The sequence below is a fragment of the Emydura macquarii genome, unplaced genomic scaffold, assembly GCF_026122565.2.
Source record: "Emydura macquarii macquarii isolate MOO-44397 ecotype Brisbane River unplaced genomic scaffold, CSIRO-AGI_Emac_v2 contig_1146, whole genome shotgun sequence".
NCBI lineage: Eukaryota > Metazoa > Chordata > Testudines > Chelidae > Emydura > Emydura macquarii.
This window is the reverse complement of record NW_027131283.1, coordinates 6915625-6941724: the sequence shown is the minus strand read 5'-3', so window position 1 is coordinate 6941724 and position 26100 is coordinate 6915625. Positions and strand designations below refer to the sequence as shown.

The window sequence follows — 26100 nt, the reverse complement described above, 5'->3', positions numbered from 1 at the left end:
CCCAGAAGACTTTAAATGCAAAAAATATACATATAACATGCACATGGTTGATAGTACCACCTATTTTTATGGTTGCCTGACACTTCCCATTATGGATTCCTGGTTTTAGCTGCTTTTAACTTTGCCAAACTTTAAGCATTTAGACTGATTTTTTCCATGCTGAGTGTCTGCCTGAGGCTGAATTCTTCTGGAAAATTTAAGCCAAAACAGTTCAGCCATTTCTAAGAATGAAGCTAGAATAAGAATTGCCCATGTTAAAAAATTTTGGTGATCTTTTCTTTGAATAACTCTAGTGCCCCAAGATTTTATAGCATGAACTTAAATTTGGTATGTCTGTGTGTCAGGGACATGCCTTCTCCACCCTAGTGAAAATCAGCCAAAAATTGACCAACTTACAAGCCTTTGGAAAAAAAAAAGTCCCAGTTCACACATACTTAGTAGATTACTTAAGAGTTTAAGAGCTAAAAATCTCTGAAGATTCTATCCTCATTGAACATGCTTGAGCCTCTCACAGCTAGCTCATAGTGTTGATCAGAATGCGTATGTGCTATCCCCACAGAGCAACTGAGCATGCGCCAGCCCAAGGCTACAAAGAAAGAGCTAAGCTTTCCTTGTAATGGCTGCACCCAGTTGCTCTAAGTCAAGGTGGGGCCCGGGACTGTAACTGTGAGCAGGGAATCAGTCCTGTGCTGTCAGGGACTGCTCCACCCCGCTGGAAGCCAGGCACTGTGGAGGAAGAAGACATCTGATTCAAATGCAGAGGGAACAAGAGCTGAAGTGGGGGGAGGGAAAGGGGTAGTTTGGGACAAGGAATCTGGTGAGACTGGGAATAGCTTGGCAAGGAGACTCGGACTGGGAACTGAAGTGGGAGCAAGGCCAAGACTGGGAGCCAGAGGTCATGGCCGGGAGAGGAGGCTGGGACTGGTTGGGTGGGGACACTGGAAGCTCGGGAGGGAAGGAGAGGCTGGGAGTGGCTGGGCAAGGAGTCTAGGACTGGGAGCCAAGGGATGGTGAGGGGAATCTAGTACTAGGAGTTGGTGATGGAAACAGGAAGGGGGGAAAGACTGGAAGCTACTGGGATTGGCCGGGGGGAGGGAGGAATGATAGTGAGATAGGACAAAGAGATGGGGCGAGGAGCAAGATTGGGATTGGCTAGATAAGAAGACTGGGTCAAACAGTCAGAGATGGGGTGGAGGGAAGATTGATATTGGATGAAGTGTCTGAGGAGGCAGACAAAGACTAGAAGCCACTGTAGGGGCACAGAGACTGGCTAAGTAAAGAGACTGGGACTAGGATGAGATGCCTGAGGAGTAGAGATTGGGACTGACTAGGTAAGGAAAATGGGACAGGGATGAGGAGCTAGGGGTGGGGTAGAAACAGGACTGGGACAGATTGAAGGAAATGGGGCAAGAAAGGGCCACACTTTGGGGGAACGGGCAGAAGAGTCTGTGCTCACTACAGAATGCTCCTCTCCAGAGCCTGGAATGGAATCCATGATTTCTGAATCTCACCATTCCTCTGCTGTCAGCAAATATCTGTGAAACCCACTGACAAAATGTGTGTCTCACCCCCCCTAGTGCTGGTCCACACAAAGAATGACAATCCACTACTACTACCACCACCAATTACTCCATTAGTTCAAGTGCAAGGGGCTGAAGGGTGGTCTTAAATATTTTTTTCCCCCGGTGTGTAAGATTTCCTAAGCTTGCGCACACACACTTAAAAGAACATTATTAAGGTTTCAGTGTCAAGCACTCAGAAGTTAGGAAATGCCAGAATCAAGATTGTCCATGCAACGTTAATTTGACTCCCTTGGGCATATGAATTATGATACAGTCCTTAATTATATGATCATATACTATTGTTTTCACAGGACTGGGGCTTCATTCAGTGCACAAGACTGATCTGCTCTGGGGAAAAATCAGGTTGTGTAGTAAAGAATACGGTTGTCAGTAGGACCCCCATCTCATTTATTGCAGAATATGTGTAGTGAATGAGGCAGGGGATTGCAAGAGGAGTGTAACAAGGTGGCTTGCCACTTTAAGGGCTAGAGGCCTGAGGCCAGCTAGTTACTAAGGAGGCATATCTGAGCACGGATCAGGTAATTCCCCTATCATAGCAACAGGAAGCTGCATGGAGAGGGGGATGCTCAGGGAAAAACAAGCAGAGTCACTGGCTGCTGAGAGCAAGTAGACTCCAGCAGGGTACCCTGAGTTTTCAGGGAAAAGGCTCCAGGCAGGGAAGGCCTGGGAGACCCTCCCACTGGGAAGATTGGGAGCAGAGAGTTGATGGGGATTTGAGAACTTTTATTTGAATAAATCTAACCATAGAGAGGAGTGTTGCTGAACTTAAGAGGCCTTGAAGATGGGAAACAGAGGCCTGAGAGTAACCTCAGGCCATGAGGGGGTGCTTGAGAGGTGGCCGGCCAGATGATAAAGAGAAAGAATGGCCTCACAGTTAAGGCAGTTGAATAGGTACCTTTAATTCTGGTATTTCCTGTCTTTCGAATGTTTAACTTTGCAAACCTAATAAGTGTCAGTTTTTTTAGTGTTATGTTATATATAAAGAGAGAGAGAGCAAGAGAGTCAACTTCCACACAACAATCTATTTAAAGTAAACATTTAAAACCTTTAGTTCTACTTAAAAGACATTTTTACCTCATCTTACCACAGTAAGCTAACACCTCATTAAGGGATATATTTTAAATATAGAAAATTCCTCAGAAAGGGAAGATACTGCTCCCTGGTAACTGTTAACATGGTAACTGTTAAGCTCACCTCCAGCACCATATTTTTAGAATGTTTCACCTAGAGGATCTCAAAAACTGATAACTGTGCCTAAGAACCACTCATCCCCTACTGAAATGCAGTCCTCCCCAGGATGAAATACAATTGCCATTCTGTATCAGGCTCATTGCACAGAAGTTTTTGGAAGGGAGAACAAACAATTTCTACTGAAATTACAATTTTAAGTAAGAGCATGTGACTATCTAAACTGGATATCGGCCAAGACACTAAGCTTGTGAAAAATGTCTTGTGTTCCTCATTACCCATGAATGGTTATCTCCTCTGTGTTCCTCATTACCCATGAATGGTTTATCTCCTCTGTCAAAAGATGACAACTCCCGCAGCATAGGATCCCCACCACTAAAATGGGGCATTGGTGCAATACTGGGTTAGATAGAAGACTGCTCCCTATAAAATATTTCCGCCACTTCTACATGGATTTCCTTTGGAGGCCTCCCATCCACATACTCTGACAAGAACAAAACCCGAAGTGGGATAGCTGTAATCTGCTGAGTGGTTGGGGTTACCAAGGAACACAGAAAGTCATTGTGCAGTGCATCTACATGTGCAGAAATGTGACAAACAAAGCAATAACTAGGCTCTTTTGGTCAGAGATGGTCTTTATGTGTTTATACAGTGCCCTGCACAATATGGCTCCAGTCCTGACTGGGACCTCTAAAATGCTACTGGAACACAAATCACCACCACCAACCTGACTAAGGTTTACGTCAGTTTGCCTTCCACCTTCTTCTACTGCATGCAGTTCCTGAAACAGAGCATAAAGGCTTATTATGACTACACAAGTAAAGCAAAATTCTCTTACAATTATTTCACCATTTGAAAGCTATATTTTTACTTGGCAATGGCTTCCCACCTAGCAAAATCTGACACATTTCTTCTCCCCCTAAAATACAGAATCAACACCATATATGTACCTGTTCTTTTTGGTAGAGTAGCTGATGTTCCTGCTGGAGCAGATTTTCATAAAACATAGAGTAAGTCTCAAAGTTGCTGCGCTCTCTGGCCATGATGTCACAGCCCAGTGCAGTGAGGCAGTTTTGTAAATGGCTTTTTTTAAATGTAATCTGGGGAGAAAAGGAAACAACCTGATGGATAACCCCAAATTTAAGATTTTTAGTCATATTTAGACATACACTGGTATGATAACACAGGTATTTATATCTATTTCCTGTCCATCCCCCCACTCCACCCCCAGGCTTCTGTATTTTGGTTTGACATATCAGGTTCCCATATGGGAAATGCCTACTTTCAGTTTTTCTGTTCATTTGGAGACCGGTTGCTCCTCCTCCTCCTATAGAAATGATACTTCAGAGAAAAAAAAACTTTTCTCCCCACCTGACACTTTGCCAAAACCCTGTTGAGAGCGAAGAAAGAGTGCTCCCAGAAAGATGAGCAGATTCACCCAAAATATAGGGCTTGTCTATGTGTAAAGTTGCACTGGTTTAACCAAATTTTAAATTTAAACTGATTTAGTTAAACCAGTGCAAAAAGGTGTGTGGACACTCTTGTTTTGATTTAAACCAGGCTGTAGTGAGGGGGCGTGGTCTCCCTCTGAGACAGACAGGGAGGGACAGCATGCCCCGGGGTGGGCGGAGCCAGAGCAACTCTGCCCACCCCACCAGAAGCAGCAGGCTGGAGCAGGAAGTATAAAAGGGGAGGCCTTGCCCTCCGTCAGGTGCAAGCTGCTGGAGAGAAAGGATGCCTCTCCACCCACTCTGAGGCCCCGGCCTGACCGCCACACCATGGGAGGGCTGCCTACATCCTGGGCCCCAGAGGGACCACCACAGATACCAGCCACCTACAACCCTGCTGAGGGGCTGCTGGAGCTGCCTGTGACCTGAAGCAAACCCTGGCCAGCTGCAACCTGGAGGAGCAGCCTGCTGCCTGGAACCTGGAGCCATCCTTGGCCACCTGGGACCAGGAGGAGCTGCCATCTGCTGTTGACCTCGAGGAGTTGCTGAACCTGCCACCTGCTGATGACATTGAAGGGCTGTGGAACTTGCCCCAGGCTGAGTACCCCGAGAGACCGAAGGTGACCCAGAGAGCCAAGTACTCCAGGGAAAGGGGGAGGGAAGTAGCCTAGGGGAGCTGGACGACACTCTGGCGGTCTTGTGGCCTGCAGCTGCATCAGCGAGTTGTGACTGGAGACCTGCTGACTCAGTGGCAGACCCCTCTGCCACTGATAGAGACCTAGGTTGGGATGCAGTGGAGTTGGGAGGGCCTGTGTCCCCTTCACCCCTTCCCACACCATCCCTGGGGTGGTCACCTTATCCTGGCCCATAAAGCCTCTGAGTCCCCTAGACTGTTTGTTTTGCCCTACTCCAGGATATAGAGACTGCTTTGCTGTCCTGCCCTGCCCGAGGAACTGCTGACTCGCCCTGCAGAGGGCTAGAGACTGCCTACCTGCCCCACCCCACCAGAGGGCCGGGGTCTATAGACTGCTAACTCGCCTGGCCTAGGGCTAAAAGCAGCTCCTCGCCCTGCCTGAGGGCTGGGGCGATAGACTGCAGGGTCACCTGTGACCTGCAGAAGGGGCCAGGACCCCTGCCCCAATGCTAATCCCCCCTTTTTTGAGCCGGTACCCACAGGAATGCTGTAGTGAGGGGGTGTGGCCTCCCTCCCAGACAGACAAGGAGGGATGGCACACCACCTTACACAGGCTCATTCCAGTTTAGTTAAAGAAGTTAGGATCTAGGTTAAGATAAACTGAAATCAGTGACTCAAACTTAAATAAAAGGGTCCAACATAGGGATTTGGGCCAGACAGATTAAACCAGTGCAAGTTTGTGCGTAGACAAGGCCTTAGCTCTGTAAGCTCACTTGTAGATTTTCTTTCCTTTCACTCCCTAATTCACTCAGAATTTGGATGGGGAACAATTACAGGCTTGTTTTCAACAACACTTTGTAAGAGCAACCCCCACTTACGGGCATCATTTCTCCTGGGAATACTTTCCCTACTGTGAATTGTTCACTCAGTAACAGCAATATAGCCGCCGCGTAAAAGCAACATTTGTGACGTTGCATCCAGGGATGGAGTTTGGGGGAAGGGGGAGAGACAGGTAGGGGCACTGCCCCCCCCCCCCAAAATTGCATCTTTCCACTCTCCTCCCAACCGTCTCTTCAGCGCAGCTCCAGGGCATGTAGTCCCATCCATTTGCCCTCCTGACAGAGCCTGTGTGCAGTGCCAGGGAGGAGGGGGGGGGAACAGTTAGGGGGAGGCTCTGGAAGAGAGGGTTTTTTTGAGGGAGGTAAAGCTAGGGTGAGGTGATCAGCAGAGGCACAGTTGGAAGGTTTTCTCCTCCCTTTCTCAGCATCTGGATTGCATTGACCTGTCCTCTCCATCTCTGTTGCCAGCATTGAGGTGTGAGTGCGCTTTTTGCAGTTGGGAGGGGGCATGGGACTCCCCTCCCCAGGGCACTCACCTGTCCCCTTCCCCTCTCCAGTCTCTGCTATCCATGCTAGGAGCCATCCCCCCCATCCATCCATCCCTCGCCATCCATCCATCCCTCCCCGGCGCACGGGCCCTCCCCATCCATCCCTCACCAGAGTGGAACTTCCTTAGCCTGTCCCTGGCAGCCAGGCTCACTCAGCCATTTTGCCAACTGGGGGCTCCCCTGCCAAACCCAGGGTTCCCTTGCTCTACTTCCCCCAAACTTGGGGTTCCTCTACCCCACACCTGCCAACTTCCCCCCTCATGGCTGCCCCACCCCTTCCAAAACACCCTTAACTCTTCATACGTCTTTGGTCAGATGACACTCCCCATAAAAACAGCCACCACATAGGAGCAACATAGCAAAAGGCACCAAAATGTTGCTACTAACGAGCGTCTACTGTACAACTATACAGTGTCATACATCACGCAAGATCATGGTCAACATTGCTAACATAATCTGAACGTAAACTCAGATTTGGAAGGGGGTGTTTCCCTTGTGACACAGGATTTAATAAGTAAAAATTTAAATAAAGATTAGCTATGCTTGGATAGAAACACAATATACGTACCTCTAGATCAGCTTCTTGGTAATTTTCCATTAGTCTCTGAACAAACGTTTCAGCTATTTGTGGTCTTACAACTGAAAAGTTTTCTTGCATGACTTGATGCTTCCAGAGCTCTAGATGAGCAGGAGGAAAAACCAAAATAGATAATACTTCAGCAGATATGTCACAAAATATCGATCCCTCTTTAATCCCCATAAAATGATACCATGTGCAATTTTGGTTTAGGATTTCTCAACCTGTCTAAAAATGTATACAATAGATGGTAACCATCACCATCGATTATGTGACTGCAGTGGGGGTATCAGATTCATTGTGTCAATAGGGCCTAAATACATTTTTGTTATGGGCCAGGTCCACCAATTAGGGCCCTATTCACAACACATCACCCACTGATAATAAGAGCTTTGCATGAAAATGGAGAGTAGAATATGGCTTTTTATGTAGTAGTTATACTTTCTGGAAGAAAAATTACTGGTGCATTTGCATTATTACTGGTGCATTTGCACCAGTCAGTGAGAAAAAATAGTGCCAGCTATTTTTAGAAGCACCATTATTTCCACCGCTTGCTTGTTCGACCATTTGTGCATGCATTTATCTGATCTTCACATGCAGTTACGTTAAATGTATAAATTTAAAGTTATGCACTTAAATCACTTGGAAGTCTGGCTCTTAAAGTGTCATCATTAGGTTAGGTATTGACACCCCAATGAGATGAGTGAGAGCAGTCTGCAAACTCAGGAAGAAAAGTTTGCACATAGCTCATATTTGGAAGGTTTTCTTTGCAATAATTATGGCTAAAATTTGCTTTATAAAAACAAATTCAAAGCTTAGATTCTGCAGCATGAATCCAGGAGAGCAGGCTGGATAAGTATGTCAAGTGGGCCAGATGCTCAACACCCCAGTGTACAAGTCTTCATCACATGGTGTTTTCCATTTTCACATAAAGAATTGGGCTTTATCAAAAGCTGAAGAGTTTTTTTTTTTTGTGCAGATGGTAAATTTTCACCAATGACTTCCACTGTGTTGGCCAAATTGTTCCTGGCTTTTGAATGGGTGCAGAGAGAAGTGGGGAGGCTCCACAGGAACTTTACCACCCTGCACAAGGCCTGGGTAGCATCCTTGCACTCCACCTTCCATGGGTCCCTAGGGATGCATGTTCCCGAGTGGGGAAAATGGATGGAAGCAGCCCCACCCTTGTATTAGCCCACAAAACTGGTAAGCCTACTGAAATCCAAGTCCTTCCAGAGCTCCCACACTTATGTAAAGGCTGTAGGACTGGGCTCCCCATGTTTGCCAGGTTTCCTGTGCAGAAGAGGGGCTAGATGTAAAAATGCACTTTGTATTTTAACACACCCTACCTGTCGGGAGACTGCTTCCTGCTCTCGTTCTTTCAGATGTAACTAGTGTCATCTCTTGGTTAATTTTCTTTTGCACATTATGGATCATGTGTATTTCTAGACTTTCCAGAAGTTTTTGAAGCTATAATAAGCATACAGTAATTTGTTCACATTAAGTCTCTGTGCTTATTACACCACATCTGCTCTGCTTTGCCAATTATCAGTTTTTTAAAAAAGTTTTAAAACAATACATAGAAGTAAAAATAAGAAGATAACTTAGGGATGTTATATTGTATCCAATTCTGTACCATGAGTACTTTGGGAATCAGATTCAGCCCATTACAGCAGCTTTGTGCTGCTCCAGGACACTGAGTCGTGATCCCAGTTTGCTTGAAGAACTATCCCTACCTGTGACCCTGTTTAGCCTCCCACAGGTTTTAATGGTTCCATGTCAGTCAGCAGCACCCCCAAAAAGAGAGCAATACTGGCTCTTCCTCCCCCTGTGCAGTAATAGTCCTGCTTTACCTGCCATCTTTTGATTTCCATTTCTGATGCTTCTTTTGGGGGAAGTATAGACTGAGAGCTTGTTACAAGTCCTTCAAACTCTTCTTCTGTGCCTAGGTGCCTGGCTATGGCTCTCATAGAGGGGTACAGGATATCAGTGCTAAAGAAACCCAGACAAAGATGTTACATGTATTCCCACATCATCTCAACAGTGTTTTCAGACTCTTTATTTCAGGCCACATCTTCCATTACCATCCCCTCCCCCACACATATGTACTGGAACTCATTTCACTATTCCCTGTCACCCTATTGGGAAACCCTGCTAGCAGAGTAGGATTTTCTGTTTGGACGGATCATGTGATACTGAATCTCTCACATTACATCACTTCTTTGTCAATAGCTGTTTAAAAATAAAAGTTCAGTGGCTGGAGCAGGAAGACCGAAAACAAAGCAGAGAATTCTGGTTACCAGTAAGAACTTCTCCTCTGACAACCAAATAGATCTAGAAACAATCCCATGCTGCACTCTCCTATCTGATCATGTTTGCTAGGTAGAGACAGGACAGGCCTGCCTACAGTAATCAGTGCCAGCCTGAATACTGAAAGGGCCCTTTATGCCTCAGAACAACAAGGGGAGCAATTGACAAAAGGGCACAGGTGCCATGTTACATCTGACACTGCTGATCGCATTAGACACAGGTGTACACAGAACTTGAAAACCTCATTTGCTCGAAGTGAGCAGAAGCTTCCCCTGGCGAAGGTGATGCGTGCAGCATTTTACCATCACTTTCTATAGAGCTGTTGTTTCCATTCATAAAATACATACACCAAGATTCAACAAAGTGATCCTAAATCCAGCAGACTGATCACCCAGTAATAGAGAGCCTCTGCTGGCACAGAGTTGGCATAGGAAATACTACACTAATACCTCCCTCTCCGTGTGCTAACATAGGGAATTTGGGAGGCAGGGGAGGGGAAAGGAACTTGGATGTACCCCAGGGATTGTGACTACCATATCAGTCCCTCAGCAGCTGGCACAAATTAGTGTAGCCTTGAAACCGTAGGGACAGAGGAAGGGATTGATTGCTGGAGCCACAGCTGCCCAATTCCCAGATGTCTGGGAGAAGTGCCCCACCGCACACTTAGCGCGAAGAACGCATGCCCCCAGCATTCCTCCTGCAGAGTTTCTGAATGCTTCAGGAACAGGCTGAGTTCAAGTGCTCTACATGCTCCTAGAACTAGGGGCTCTCTCCCCTTGCAGGACACATAAGATCTAGAGGGGGCAAAGATCCCAGTCCCAAGCAGCATACAAATATTACAACATCCTCATGCTATGCCCATGAGTCTGGATGTTGCAGGTGGGTCTTGCTCCTGCAGCTCCCCAGCACTAGCAGTTTCTTCTTTTCTTCTGGATGAGCAACGAAGAACAGCTCCCAACTCCCCTGGCTCTCTAGGTGATGCTGTATCACCAGATTCTTGCCCCTTTCTCTGGCCCCCACTGTGCTGTTCTGGTGTGCTGCAGGGCCAGATTAGGCCACCTGAAAATTCCCCTGACATGGGGGAGTCCTAAACTGGTATTAAACTGGCCTTGCTTGTTTGTATGCCACCTTTCCACTCTGGGCTCACCATTGGGCAGGAAGGAGAGTGGAGAGAGCACTACTGCATGTTAGCTATGCTCAGCTGGCAGATGGCTCCTTGAGAGCTTTTACCAGCTGGCACAGGTTGGCATAGCTCCCAGGCTACTCTAAACTTCATCAGAACTGAGGGCAGCATTGGACTAGTTTGAGAACTAGAAAGCAGCATTCACCTCCCTGACAGCCCCAATCCTCCACTTTGCTGCACGCAGCAGAGACTGTGCACAGTATAAAATCAGTATGCCATTCTATTCAGACATGCTTCTGTTGTTTACAGATTTGTAGATGTAAATTGGGAGGTCTGTTTATATGTTAGTATCTCTTCTCTCAAGATAACAGGACGTCATCTGTATTTCTATTGTAACTTGCCACTTTAACAACAGGGTTATACCAGTGGATAGGGGCATAAATTGACTTCTGAGTGATATCAGGATAATCTGAAGATAGTAACACAACATGTCACTCGAACAGTGCAGTGAAGGTCTTCAGTGGCAGTTTGATATCTGATGACTAGAATAGAGAGAGATTTGATTCCAGTTTGTTAGTTTGTTCTTTTAACACATTCAGACTAAAATGTTTTGGATTTGCAAGGATACAAACAGACATTTCTTCTTCTCTGCCCAGTTTTCTGGGAATCCTGTTTTCCAATATCCCCAAGACACCCTGCTGCCTATACTGTATTACTACTATGTTATCCAGCAAAGTTTTATTTTCATCATGTTGCTTGTTTTGTTTTGGTAATAGGTTTTATTTCAGAGACCAGGAGCGCAGTGCACTATCACGTTTTTAAAAATATATTCTGTTTTAGGCTTTTAGCATGTGTCCCTTTAAAGGAAATCTGCCAGATTTTTTACTGCACGTTTTTTAGGCCAAGCCAAGTGTGAGGATTAGGAAGAATCCTTTTAATTTAAAAATCAGCTTCAGGAATGTCCATTTTTAAAAGTACTGTATGTAACATTGATCCGGATTGTCCAAGATAAAGAGACAGGTAGAATTAGTAGTGTTACTGAAAGGCCACAGAAATACATTTGGAACAACCTTACTAATGAACAATTCAGGTAGAAAGAAGATCAAAGCAGGTAAAAAACCCTAATTTAAAGAGAAAGCAAAAATATTCGAATAATTACCAGGTTTTGTTAGGCACAAAATTAAGAAAGGCAAAACTAAAACAGAGCAAACTGAAACAGGATAAGAATAAGAGAACAGTGTCAAGAGTTGTACAGGCATTTCTCATGTTTAACCTTTACAATCACTCCACTCTAGGATACTTTTACATCAGAACAAAACTTACCCATATAACTCAGCAAACTGTTTGTAAAGAGGGACCGTATTGATATCCGCGACTTTCAGTTTAAGTCTGCCCCATTCTGCCTTTAATACTTCCAATTGCTTCCATGTTATCAGAAAAGATCTCAGCAAAGCACATGAAGTAACTGGATCGTGCAGCCTTGGCAGAGCTTTGCAAGTCTTTCTGCTGCTCCTTGACCAACTGGCATGTGATGCATCCATTTCTGCCAAATTCTAATGCAATTATTATTGGAGACATGTTTTCTTACTATCTCATATCATACGCTTCATTGTTTAATAAAATGAGGTAAGTCACTGTACATTTGTTAGACACTGAATAAAAAAACTTGCAACTCCTTGTAATTGTTCCCATACACTAATGTCCTGTAAAGTCTAGTGGAGATAAAATCCTGACTATTTTTTCATTGCAATGAGCACAGACAATAGAGAAAACAACCCTAAAATACATATATACACATTCTTCATCTTGTTGCCACTTTCCTTGAGTCAGTAGCCTCAATAAAACTCCCTGCTGGGTCACTGAAAAAAGTATCTTTAAAAACTCAAATCCTCTGCTCAAATCCTGAAGGTAACAGCCCCTATTAAAAAAAACCCCAAATAACTCTTGTTCTCTTTGCACATTTCTCCACACTCGCACTTCCTGACAGCCCCTAGGGACTGTATCTCTTTGCCCTTGGGTGTTTACTAAGCAGTAGGTCTATCTGCTTCCCATCAGAAATGGCAATGATCATTCACCACATTTATATCCATTGTGCAAATGTTATTGGCAGTACAGCCTGAGGATCCAATCCTCTTCTTACCTATGCAGTCCTTGTTACACAAGGGGGCCAGCCTCTCTCCACTGAGCAGCTCTTGTTAAAGGGACTGATAAGAGTCTCATCCTCTCCCCACCTGTGCCTCAGAGGACTAAAGTGAAGAGGCCCTGCTTTGTCCCCCAGTTTCTGGTGGCAGCAATACAGCAGCGGGATGGTGAGCAGCCCTTCTGATGGGCTCTGTCACGGTGGCTCTCTTCATTCGCAGCTGCATGCTGAAAGTTTCTTTGAAATACATTACATTCCACCATGCCGTCAAGAGCATGCTAGGCTAATGCAGTATAACTATATGGGACTAAGGGCCACTCTCTTATGCTACACTCCTCCCAGGATTCTCGGAAATCAAAGGGAGTTTTTCATAAGAACTGTATAGCTCTAAATGAACTAATTTGTCTGCAGTACCTGGTTTTTCTTAGCTACAGCAGTTTGCCATTCAGCCTGATCTTCCATAACAACATCATAGCTACTCTGCAGTATATCCTCCATGAGAAACTGCATCCCGACCAGCTCCCCCTGAGCAACTCTTCGGTCCTCATCACTCAGCCTGCACAGGCACAACTAGAGAAAGAGACACATTTGGTGATTTCCTAGGTTACACAGACAGATCTCAGTGAGTAACTATGATAATGAGTTATTGTTAGTACAATTATTTTTAAAATTGTGCATCCATTTGTATGAACAAATGGATTCCACTAGAAGCCTCTGGCACTGTGGAATAAAAGTCATGGAGAAACTTTATGATCCAAGCACAACAACATGGTGGTAGGTGCAGGAGAACCAAAAAACAAAACTGCCTAGTCCAATTTCATTGTCCATGCAAGGCCCATTTTTTAAATAAGAAAACAAACAAATGGTGAATGGCAAAATAATTTGGGGTTTTTAAATGACAAAATAAACTGTTACTATCACAGGCAAGGACTTGTTTTAATGCAGGGCATTATTTTCATCTTGTCATTGTGCCTTTGGAGACAGACACAGTAACTTTTGGATGTAAAACCAGTAGCAGTTACCATACCTGCATGTTATAATTTATAGGATTTAGATTGCTGATAGTGACTGGAAATGGTCCTCCATCTACCAGAAATGCCCTCCAAGGAAACAGCATCAATGTCTAAAACAAATTAGATCACATTCACAAACACAAAAATAATGTTCAAACAATAATAATGGTCTCATCTAACCTGAGCTGAGGAAGGAAATGCACAGTGCAGGCTGCTGCTTAGTCTGTAAATATACCATACTCTGATTTCTTCACATGAGTTGCAGATAAGTGTATAATCGGAACTATATAAGATATACTAGACCTACTGAGGTAACAATGGGATGAGTTAAGGGACTGTTATCTTCACCCCACATTTCCTGGACTGTTAGAAACTGGTGTCAGATTTAACATTACTTCTCTCTCCCCACACCTTTTTCTTTAAATTTCATTATCTTAGGGTCTGACCACTGAACTCCTTCTTTTAATATATTTTGTGGCAAAACCCAGACAACACCATGCTTTTGCATTAAGGGCAAAATCCTGCCCTCTGTAGCACGAATATGCTAAGGGTGCATGGGGAAAGAAGAGGTGCAGGAATCCCCCTCTCCTCCTGAGTACACCCCTGCAGAAGCTGGGCAGGGTCCCAGTGCAGTGCTTGTGTGCACCAGGAGAGAGGAGAAGCTAATATTCCCACCAATGTATCAAAACCCTAGTAATGTGACATGGTCTGCCAGTTTACTAGCGTGGGATTAGGCAGCCATAACCCCCTATCTATGAGAGCAGGACCTAGTAGGGAGAAGCACACGTTACTCCTTTTAAAAATAGTAATAAGATGCACTGCAGAGTGCATTTCCTGCCAAACTGCAAGACCCATGCGAACCGCATCATCTGCATGGCTCCCGGATGTTCTCACTTGGCTGTTACTGCTCTGCTTTTCACTTGCTATAAAATCTTGATGGTTTAGGTTAAAATTCTGCCCTCGAGAAATTATTATTCTTCAGAGAGGGGAAAATCCCATTCTTCATTTGTTCTACATAACAGCTCAGTATGATCATCATTTAGAGCAAGCTAATGCATCAGATGACTCATGACGGGAAGTTTGTGGAAGGTCAGATAAAATGACCCCATGTATAGTGTAGGGAATAATCCTATTTTGGTGGCAAGAGATATGATGACTTACAGTAATAGTTCTCCTCTACCTTTAGTTTTTATGATTTCTTGCTAATTTTTTCTGTGGCCCAATGACACAGAGAAGCTGACTATGATCACAGAAACTAAAAGTTACTGAGTGCTAAGTTCTCTGCCACCACAATCACCACTGTGATTCTCTGCAGTATCACAGCAAGAACTGCATGACTTCTTCCCTCAGCAGCCAATTACAAAGAGGTAACAAACCAAATCCATCGTTCTTTGAAAATACAGTTTACTCACCCTGGGGCTGCGTGGGTCCAGTGGCTCTGGAAGGCAGAGCTGTGAGGCAAATGCACTCCTCACTGCAGAGTTACTCAGGGGAGGCAGCCCATGGTGCATGCTGTCTGTAATGCTCTGGTAAGCCAAAATATTTCCAGAGGACAAGTATAGTTCTCTGAAGAGACACCAAAATCACTTTTTGAAAACCAAACTTCATAAAATCTTTTCTGAAATCGTCTGTAATAAGCTCACACTTCGATATTAATATACTGAACTGAACACCGCAGTCATGGGCAGTAACCAGCAACTGGCTGTAGTTTTATACTTAGTGAAAGGCTAAGGGCTGGTCTACCTGGTGCTTTAATCCGCATCAGAGGAGTGTTAGTTTTAGTCTACGCTAGCACGTCACACACTAATTGGCCTGTGTACATCCTGCTGACACACACTAAAAGTTCCTTAGTACATATTAGTATAGTCCTTACACACTAGGGAAATCTGAGCGCATGCCAGTGGGATCCACACAGGCTAGTTCATGCATGGCACGCAAGTGTGGACTAAGCCAAGTCCTTGGATTGAAGCAAGCCCTTAGACAAGCCCTTAGTTGCCATGCTTAAGGTGAATGCAGTTATAGGACACTCGCAATTGCATAAGAAACTACTGCTCAAAAATGTATTTTATGACTATCCACCAGCTGTGGATTAACATAAGTGAAAATACATCCTGCTAATGACAGGGACATTTACTGGAAAGCAGCTCATCTCCTAAAACTGAAGGGTAATCTTGTAGCTAAAGAACATGACTATGAGTCAGGAGTAGAGCTGGGCTAATAATGGATAGGCTGGTTTGCTGGCAATTCCAGAAAATTGAAAAATGTTTCTTTTGGGGATTGAACCACAAAATTAAATTTTTCAGGTGAATTGAAAAATCAGAAAACATTTCAATGACTATGAATTGCCAGAGTCACTGGGACAGAGAAAGTGAGTGACTGGTGGTTAGGGCACTTGTCTAGGATATAGGAGATCTAAATTCAAGTCCTTGATGCAATAACTATTTAATTATTTATACAGGATTCAACAGGAGAGATTGAGAGAGCCCCACACCAGAATATCTCATAGCCCGGTACCTAGGATACTTCTGCAACATGGGAGACACAAATTCAAATCCCTTCTCCACCTCAGGCAGAGGGGAGATTGAACTGGGTCTCCCACAGCCCAAGTGAGTGCCCTAACCACTAGGCTAAAAGTTATAAGGAGGCCATCATCATCACTTCTGCCATTTTGAAACTCCAGCATGAAAAGTAGAAATGTTTCCATAATGTCCAAATGAACAAGAGCATCTGAGCAAAGTCCAGATCCATAGTATGTTCTTCCATAAAGACTTAGAGATACAATGCTACTTTGTTATACACTCTATTATTACACACTACATAAACTAAACACTCAAAACTAAAATGAGACTAAACATACAATAGCTCTGTAATTTCACTTGACACTCTTTTTACAGCCATTTCTCATCCCCACTCTTTTTTGCATACCTTTTACCTCAAGGCCTGAAGCCAAACTATTTCCTGCAAGGTGGTGAGCACCCTCAACTCCTGTTCTCTCAGGAAGTGCTTGTCACCCTTCAATTGAAAGCTTTTTGGGACAGGAGCCCTGTCTTTTTGCAAGTTTCATGTGCACATATGTAATAAATAAAATAATTATAAGTAATAAATAAATACTTTTAACAGTAAAGGGATTGTCAGACAAGTTTTAAGGACATCTCAGAGCATTCAGAGTTGGAATAAGTGAAAGGGCTCATAGGAAAGCAATTTGCATTTTATTGTCACTGTGCTCTCATTTGCATTATAACCCAGAGTTGAGAAAACAAACTTTAATTCCACTGCCAATAAAGAAGAGATACAGATGTAGCATACGGCATATTCATATTTGTTTTAATTTCCTGCCAATATACTGACCTTTATCAAAGTGAAATGTTTTCCCAACCAATTGCCCACAATGCCTTAGTCAGTAAAAGATAAAACTAACTAGCCGGTTTTCTATTTTTAACTCCTTGTGGGTCTGCAAAAAAAAATCCCACCTGGCTCTGTCTACAAGTCAAATGGTGCAGTTACATCATCTGCACATAACAATCAATGTATACTATGCAGCAGGGGAGGCAGTAGTCCAGCAATTAAAAGGGGAGGGAGTAGGAGTCACTCCCTACTACACCTCTGTGCTGGGCAGCAGTGCCTATAATCTATCAACACTGTAAATCACAATTTATATATTATTAAAGTAAAGAAAATTTCTTTTGAATGTCTAATGCACATGACACAGGACCACCACTAAGAAGCCTCGCATTCAGAGATAAGTTGTATACTCAGATGTGCTACACTGAAATCTCTTAAAGAAACCAGTTAAGGAATGCGTCAATTGATAGAGGAAATATGTACAGCTATTTTAAATGTATTTTTTCTACTTGTGTTAAGACAGCTTCTTCCTCTTGGACTGAATTAAAACCCAGTCACAGTACTTTATAAAATAGCCTGGCAGAGATGATTTATTAGAATTAGCACTTTTAACTCTCACCGTAATAAATGTCTGACTGTTGCATCAAACTGTAGAAACATAACTTCTCTGTGAATGATTAGCAGTTGGGCTACTTTGTTAGGATCCAAGGGGTCCTGAAGGCTGTCAATCATGTTCTGTAGCTTTTGAAGTTCAGTTCCTATTATTCCATGGACAACAATAAATCCATCAAATTAGGCAATAGGAAATGCACGCTAATATGTACCGGTCTACTGATCTATTTAACCCCCTAAAAGAAGTCTTCCACTTCATGATCAAAAGACTTTTTTTTTTTTTGGTCATCAGGAGAACTGTCCTTCTGGAACAAAAGATCTGATTGTTTTGCTGTCTTTGGGCATTGTTTTTCAGCCTTGCAAAAACATGGGATAGAGAAGAAGTTATGGCAATTGGAGGATTATGGGGATATAGTCTAGGCAGGGAGAGAGAGAGGCACAAATAAATAGTTACAAATCTCTTAAAAGAATGGCTCTATTAGCATTCTCATGTATATCACAAATTTTTAACACCACACCAATGAGAAAAAAGGTACGACTCAATCCTCCCCTATTGAAGTGAATACTCATTTTGCCACTGACTTCAGAGGGAGCAGGATCAGGCCCTAAACTTTTAGTTTATTCTCCCCTGGTGATCCCAGGTCTGTAACATGATGTGATCCCACCAATCTGTGTTTGTGGCCCTGCTCCAGAACCATCTGTCTACATAGGGCACATCAGTAGCTATACCAAATGTCATGAGCAGCATCAGGGAGCTCGAGTGAGCTGTATCTGTATCTCCTCCTCCTCCATCATAAGCTCTGTCAGGTGTCCTTGGTAGATCAGAAAATGCTGCTGAAATGTCCACTAATGTCTCATGGGAGCTCTGCCTGTTTCCAGACACAGGAGCAAAAGCACAAACAAGAGAAGTCCTTCAAAAGACTCTGCCATGTTGCTGGCTTGGTAGCTGGTTGTACACAGACCAAAATGACTTTTGGGCAGGATGTGTTGACAGACAGTTCAAACTTCCTGTAATGTGCAGGGTGGACAGTCAAGTTTTCCCACAGTGCACCACGGCCAAATGGCTAGAGTGGCCACATTTTGGGAGGGCACTAGGGAGTGTGAGATATGATCTGTTTGACTCAAGTCTAGGTGATGCAGTGTGGATGCCGGAGCCCCAGGGTTAGAAAATTCTAAACATAGGGTTAAAAATCAGTGTAGATGCTCAAACCCTGGGTTCTCTAATTCTGGGTCAGCTGACTGGAGTGCCACTAACCCTGGGCTTACATTGCAGTGTAGATATACCTTTAGGGAGCTGATTCTACAAGGTACAGAGCATTGTGTTTTCAGGAGATACCTGCACGTTGCAAGATCAGGCCCAGCATGTTTAGTTTTTTTAAATCAGGCAAAAAACATCATATCATGCTCATCTAACAATTGTCATCCCAAAACACATTATAATCTATTGGCATATAGAAATCTTCTCCCTAGGTTCTTATGTTTGCACCTGTCACTGTACTACTGAATGCCTCAGAAACCTTCCCCACCACAGATGGGACTTGAACTCAAAGTCCCTATCTTAGGTCCGGTCTACATGTATCTGGTGATTCAGCGGCAATCAACGGGAGTTATGCAAGCTACACAGAGTAGCTTGTGTAACTCCCGTCGACTGTTGTGCTACCTTTCTGTGTGGCGTCTTCACTGCACTGTGCTACTTGAAGGGATGGTTTTACTGCATCAACTTCTAGCGACTTCTGGATCGATTGAGAGGGTCTTCATTGACTGCTCAATCGATCCAGATAGGTCAATCTGATGGCGGTGACTTTGCTGCCGTCAGCGTAGACGTATCCTTAGAAGGCCAATATCTTATCCATTAGATGATTCAGGCCGCCATAACTTTATCAGTGAAATGTAGTCACTTCTGAGAAGAGGGGTGGCTACTAATGAACAGTGAAGGAAGAGAATATTTGTGTTAGGAACAATGGGCCAAAACAATCTTATGAAAATTATTAAGGGAATATCTAACTTCTGAAGAATCTGTCATTATATTTATTTGGATTTTTTTAAAAGTGTGATATATGAAATAAAAATGTATTTTGCACAACACTGCTGCATGCATTTGATTGTACGGTTCTGGCTGATGATCATTATGAGCTCAGATTTCCTGGTGGTTTCAGAGCTTATCAAACATGTTTTTCTCAGTCATGTACTCCTTACATGAAGTCACTAGTACACTTGAGTGTGCATTGTAGTGTGTGCTTCTGTACAAAGTGCTTTTTTGCTAAGTTAAATGACCCAAAAAATTAAACAGTCAACATAAATGTATTAAAATCAAAGGGAATGTAAATATTTATGATTTGCTATAGTTCTTTCATTCAGTGAACTTTTTCAGACTTATTTAAAAGCAGAAAGACTTAGAACATGCTTTTTTAATCAGTTTATTTTGGGTGTTTGATTATAAGAATCCTGCTTATACACCCAAATAATAGCATAAAAATCATCACAAGACAAATTCTGCATTTATACAACTCCGACTGGACACAGCCAAAGGCAGAATTGATCTCTTTCATTTTCAAGGAATGAAAGAAATTTCATATTTTGACCTGATTTTTCATTCATTTAAAAGTTTTCAGGCCAGAAAGGAAGCTGCCCTCAATTTTTATTAAAAAGTTACACTTATGGTATAATAGTCAAACTACTCAGTGGAAAATTGTATAGCTACGTAAGCATATACACACACTAGCATGCAGCTTGAAAATGTCACACAAATAAATGCCACATATGGCAACCTTCATATGCATTATACACAACCACACAAATATTCTCTTGTAAATATGCATAAATGTGTCCAATGTTTTGAGAAACTAGCCTGCTGTATACAGGCATAATCCAACTGCTGAAAAACATCCCATTGCTGACTACATTTAAACACCTGCAATACAGCTTAACCCTAGTCGTAAGTAAAACCTATTATGTAACTGATGCCATTTCTGCATAAACACAAATTCAAGTAAAACATACAGCATACATTTTATCTGTTTTATCCTTTAAAAAAAGAGTTATGCAACTGATTTACTAAAGGAAACAAAATCCTGCTGTTATAATCTTCCCGTCAAAGATAAAATCGTTATGGGCTAACCAGACAACCTGTGGTAACATTCTGCACTGCCAAGCAGGAGGCCAGAATGCAATGCTTTTTGCTACCTAGTTTGGTAGGAACTGAATGCTGCAGGAGGGGACAGCCCACATCCATTGGCATGGTGTGTTGTATTCTGACAGTCTCCCATCAGTGAAAAGAAGCAAGTAAGTGCAGAAAATAAGAACTCTGATAACTTCACACTCCAGTTCAACATCTGTCTCATCTTTAAGATATATTTGTCTTTCTTTCTTCCTCAACTTAACTTCAATACCAGGCAAATTGGTTGAAACTATGGTAAAAACAGGATCATCAGACACAGAGATGAATACAATTTGTTGGGGGAAGAGTCAACATGATTTTTGTAAAGGGGAATCATATCTCACCAATCTATTAGAATTCTTTGAGGGGGTCAACAGCATATAGACAAGGGTGATCCAATGGATACAGTGTATTTAGATTTTCAGAAAGCCTTTGACAAGGTCCCTCAGCAAAGACTCTTAAGCAAAGTAAGCAATTATGGGATAAGAGGGAAAATCCTTTCCTGGTTAAAAGATAGGAAACAAAGGGTAGGAATAAATGGTCAGTTTTCAGAATGGAGAGAGGTAAATAGTGGTGTTCTCTGGGGTCTGTACTGGGACCAATGCTGTTCAACATATTCATAAGTGATCTGGAAAAAGGGGTAAACAGTGAGGTGGCAAAATTTGCAGATGATACAAAACTACTCAAGGTAGTTCAGTCCAAAGCAGACTGCGAAGAGTTACAAAGGGATCTCACAAAACTGGGTGACTGGGCAACAGATGAAATTCATTGTTGATAAATGCAAAGTAACACAATTGGAAAACATGATCCCAACTATACATATAAAATGATGGGGTCTAAGTTAGCTGTTACCACTCAAGAAAGATCTTGGAGCCATTGTGGATATTTCTCTAAAAACATCCACTTAACGTGCGGCAGCAGTCAAAAAAGCTAACAGAATGTTGGGAATCATTAGGAAAGGGATAGATAATAAGATAGAAAATATTGTATTGCCTCTTTATAAATCCATGGAACACCCACATTTGGAACACTGCATGCAGATTTGGTCACCCCATCTCAAAAAAATATACTAGAATTGGAAAAGGTACAGAAAAGGGCAATTAAAATAATTAGGGGTACGGAAAAGCTTCCATATGAGGAGAGATTAATAACACTGGGACTTTTCAGCCTGAAAAAAAGACGACTAAGGGGGCATAATGACAGAGGTCTATAAAGTCATGACTGGTGTGGAGAAAGTAAATAAGGAAGTGTATTTACTCCTCATAACGCAAAACCTAGGGGTCACCAAATGAAATCAATAGGCAGCAGGTTCAAAACAAACAAAAGGAAATATTTCTTCACACAACACAGTCAACCCATGGAACTCCTTGTCAGAGGATGTTGTGAAGGCCAAGACTATAACAGTGTTCAAAAAAGAACTAGATATGTTCATGGACAATAGATCCATCAATAGCTATTCTCCACAATAGCAAGGATTGCTGTTTGCCAGAGTTTGGGAATGGCCGATGGGATGGATCACTTGATGATGACCTGTTCTATTCATTCCCTCTGAAGCAGCTGGCATTGGCCATTGTCAGAAGACAGGATACTGGGCTAGATGGACCATTGGTCTGACCCAGTATGGCTGTTCCTATGTTCTTGTGATTTTATACTTATTAATGTTTGTGCTCAGAGAAAGCTGCATGAAATATTCTATTTACAAACAGAATAAATCATACGGATTATTCAGAACAAAATCATGCAAACAAAATCAATGTCAAATCTTCATAGCATCGTTGTGTGTGGGGGGGCATTTATATGGTAAAAACTAGAGCATACGTCTTTAGGCCAGCATTGTGAATTTTTTTGTTCTAAAGATGGACACAGATCTAAAATGCCCTTCTCAGGCATTCTATCATAAGAACCAAGTCTCTCATTGAAGGGCTGAAGAATTTAAACTGTGGTAAAACAGAAGGTCCTTTAGCATTATTTTTACACTGAACAATGTGTTCAGACAGGTTTTGTCCACTCCAGAATGGGGCTGAGGGACACAAAAAAGTGTCTGAAACATTTTCAATGATTGTTGAATAGTCCACAATGCCCCCCTTCCCTACAGATAACTGGCAATGCTCAAGCAAGGAGGAGAGTGTGGCACTGCTTCACAATTAGAGGAAAGTTTCAGAGCTGGTGAGAGGTCAAGCCTCCATGCAGGAACAAGAGGAGGTTTTAGGCCAAAGAACAAAGTAAAGCCAAAGAAGTCACTGAGGTACTCACTCAACAGAGCTGCTAACTGCATCCATTAAAAGTGATGTCTTCTGACTCTAATGCCAGATGGATGTTCTACTACTTTTTACTTGTATTAATACTGCAGCACCACAGAACTCTCGAGGACTGAACTGGATCCTAGTCTGACATATAAATCATCATCAGAATTGTTAACTAAGCTTTAGTAGCAGAATTTCTGGACTTGAGTCCCCTCTGACTTACACCAATGTAGGCCAGGAGCAATTTCATGGGTGCCATAAAGGCACACCACTCTCACATCTGTGCAAAAGGAGAATCTCTTAGTGTTGATGATGAGTGACCAAGAAAGAATATACAGTTTGACTTTCAGATTCCAGGGTGAACTTGCAGCACTGGCAGCTAGGAAAGCCATCTTCTCACTTGTAAACCAAGCAGATTTGATCTGAAAGTTACTGAGACACATTTTTACAGAGACACTGTTCAGAGCAGAATCTCATTTTACAAGGGAAAAAAAGGCTGGTTCTTAAACTGTAAGAAGACATATCGAGGAGGAGTAAAGGAAAGAAGGAGGGTTCCTGGATAACAATGAAAATATGAGGTGGCCATAAAGGTATTTTTTGGCACTAATACATCATCATACTCTATATATTTAAAGTAAAAGGCACCATTTCAATCTTTAATCGTCCTCTTTTTTGTTGAAAGGTTTTCTGACCCTGCTCTGCACACTGATGGTGATGTGTTTGTTACTTACCAATCCTTTCATTCCCTCCCCATTCTGCAGTCAGAGGCTCTGGATTTAGGGAATCAAAACAGTTTGGGGAGTTTCCTAATTGAGCAAAGCTGAAAAGGTACGAAACGATGTCATGAAGTGCTACCACAATCTGCAGACTGTGCCTGAGTGCTCTGCAAGCAACCTGCAGATAAAATAAACAGTGGGAGAAAACCCTTCAAATGATCAACAGAAAACCTGAAGAAAATACATAGCAATAGCAGATATTTATGAATAAAAATTACTGATTATTTGTATCCCTGTAGTACCTAGAGTCCACAGTCAGAATTGGGGCCACTGGGCAGGTGCTGGACAAACACAGAAGAGAAGACTGCCTTTTCCTTGAAGAGCTTACAACCTAAGATGTTACGTTATGTAGCCCTTCTGCCAGTTGGAGTCAGCAGCAACTAGGGCTGGGTTCAATATCTAGGGGTTCCTTTTCAACAATACAGCACAAAACCGGCTTGAGCCCCCATTCAGTAACCTGGGACAATTACACACCACCCTCTGGGTGTCTCTAAGAGGCAATACTTTCCCTCTCACAAGCACAGACTCTGAGTGTAGAAAAGAAACTTTTATTAAATGGAGGGAAGTAATCCGACATTAACTTGGGAAAACACCGCAAGCAGGATTCATAAACATAAAACCATGAGCAAAAGACCCTTCCGAGAATACATTGGGCAGTGTCCTTTTGCCTCAAGTTCTTAAATCCAGCAACCAAAAGTTTCTTTAATGTGCCCCTCCCTTCTGCCTCCACCACACCCTTTGGGATGTTTTCAGGTCCCACTACTTAACACAGCTCTCAACAATTTCAGATGTCAGTAGGGGAGCCTCACTGCTAGTGCTGACTGGGCAGTCTCGTGCATCAGACACATGATCCCAAAGCAGGCCTAATGCGTAAGCCTGGTTATCAGTGATTTCAGCTCTGTTAGTGTGCAACAAGACTGTCAGTTGAGTCTTAATCAGCTCTGTTATTCCAGTAGAGAGGGGGAGGGTCAAATGGGGTCTAGGACCCTGAGGCAGGGCCTGCACCACCAGGTATAAACATCTGTTCCCGCCCTTTCTCAACTTCACTGGGCTTTGGCACGCACGTCCCCTGCCTAGCGAGTACAGTTTAGTTGAGGATGAGTCCCTCAATCAGGGTATGCCAAGCACAGTTCTGCTGCCCTTGATTCACACGACAAGGATAACAACCCTTTAGTACCCCTGCCCCTAACAACAAAGGGACTTGTGATCCAACATCAGCCAAAACTGATCATTTGGGCAAAGCAGTCCCATCGTGCTGAGCACCTAGGCAAGGTGGGCGTGCCCAGGCGCTCCTGACATCCCCAACTTATCACTAGATGTCAGGGGAGAGCTCACTCAGACCCTGCTGACAGCTGTAATATTGAATATCAGGGCACCTAGAGTCTTGATGGGTGTCTTTTTGTACTGTTTAAATAGAAAGAAAACGTTTTCCCCCCAGGAAAAAGATAAACAGATCAACAGCAAATAAGCAATTTGTCAGAAACACAGAACTGGTATGTTACGATGTCTCCCTCTTTTCCCTCCTCACATTTCAAACCCCCACTTTCCTCTTAGCACAACTACTACAGCCACCATCCTTAACGGCCACTGCTCACTCCAAGTGCTCTCCTCAGTCCCAGAGGAGAGAGGTAAATTTTTAAAAGTGTGTCCAGAGGACTGCTCCCTGCCACTTTCCTACACTTTTGGGGGTTGGAGGGGAGAGACACAGATGGATGGACAGCAAGGGAAGGGTTGGGGGTACGCATGCTTGTCTGTAGGCAGAGGGAACCCCCATGGTTGGTTTTAAAAAAGGTCCAAACTAACCTCCTTCTGTCTCTCTAACAGTCAATCCTAAGAGGATAACACTCTTTCTTAACATCTGTAACCTGACACACCACTTCAGTGGCATATTTTGTGGTATTCTAATCAACACACTGCGGTTTGTTTATTTCCCAGCGCTAGTCATCTCTAATGCCAAGCAATGTTTCAATGCATATGAAAAATGTGGTTTGTTCTCCAGATCCATCTACATGCTTTAATTAAGAAAACCACATCTCTCTTTATGTTTGTAAATACTAACCTTCTCTGGCAGCATTTTAAACATAATCAGCACCTCAGAAGAGTGAGGGATGAACCACAAATTGAGGAAGGCTTGCCCATCAGAAGACAACAAACAACGTGGCCGTGGCTGAAATGACCTGAGTTAAATGGGGAAATGATAGATTCCTGTCACTTTGGAAAGTCACAACTAAATAAAATACTCTGAAATAATTTTTAAATTTAAGTACTATCATGTTGCAATTCTCACTCAAAACTTAGGCAAATAACTCTTGTTAGCACAGGCAAAACTTCCATTTGGGCTTGGAATTTACCCCTAAGATTTGGAACAATTAGAAATAAACATATTTCAGAGATAAAATGACAGCTAAAGGCCAAATCCAAAAGCAAAATTAAACAGGAATCTTTCCGTAGACTTCAGTGGGCTTTCAATCAGGGCTTACAGTACACCAACCTAGGAGAGCAAAAGAATGCTTTGCAAAAGTCTTCTCTGAACCAAATACACTATTGTCACTTATGCCAAATGGCCTCTC

General features: G+C 43.0%; 2 protein-coding genes across 2 annotated transcripts in view; both read right to left on the bottom strand.

Moving 5' to 3' along the window:
• The window catches only part of LOC137152031 (coiled-coil domain-containing protein 162-like), a 42855-nt gene extending 31067 nt beyond the window's left edge, over positions 1-11788 (bottom strand). Inside the window, exons 1-6 of the mRNA XM_067546503.1 lie at positions 11571-11788; positions 8668-8806; positions 8164-8284; positions 6809-6918; positions 3722-3871; positions 3499-3552 (exon numbers count right to left, since the gene is read on the bottom strand). Of these exons, the coding sequence (XP_067402604.1) occupies positions 3499-3552; positions 3722-3871; positions 6809-6918; positions 8164-8284; positions 8668-8806; positions 11571-11788 (792 nt within the window). The remainder of the gene's footprint in view (positions 1-3498; positions 3553-3721; positions 3872-6808; positions 6919-8163; positions 8285-8667; positions 8807-11570) is intronic.
• A 995-nt stretch (positions 11789-12783) lies between these two features.
• LOC137152030 (coiled-coil domain-containing protein 162-like) lies at positions 12784-25613 on the bottom strand. Its single transcript, XM_067546502.1, has 6 exons — positions 25590-25613; positions 23486-23648; positions 17362-17500; positions 14813-14966; positions 13415-13510; positions 12784-12957 (listed from the first exon to the last, which is right to left on the bottom strand). The coding sequence occupies exons 1-6, from the start codon at positions 25611-25613 to the stop codon at positions 12784-12786; spliced, it is 750 nt and encodes a 249-aa protein (XP_067402603.1).
• Between the last annotated feature and the right edge of the window lie 487 nt (positions 25614-26100).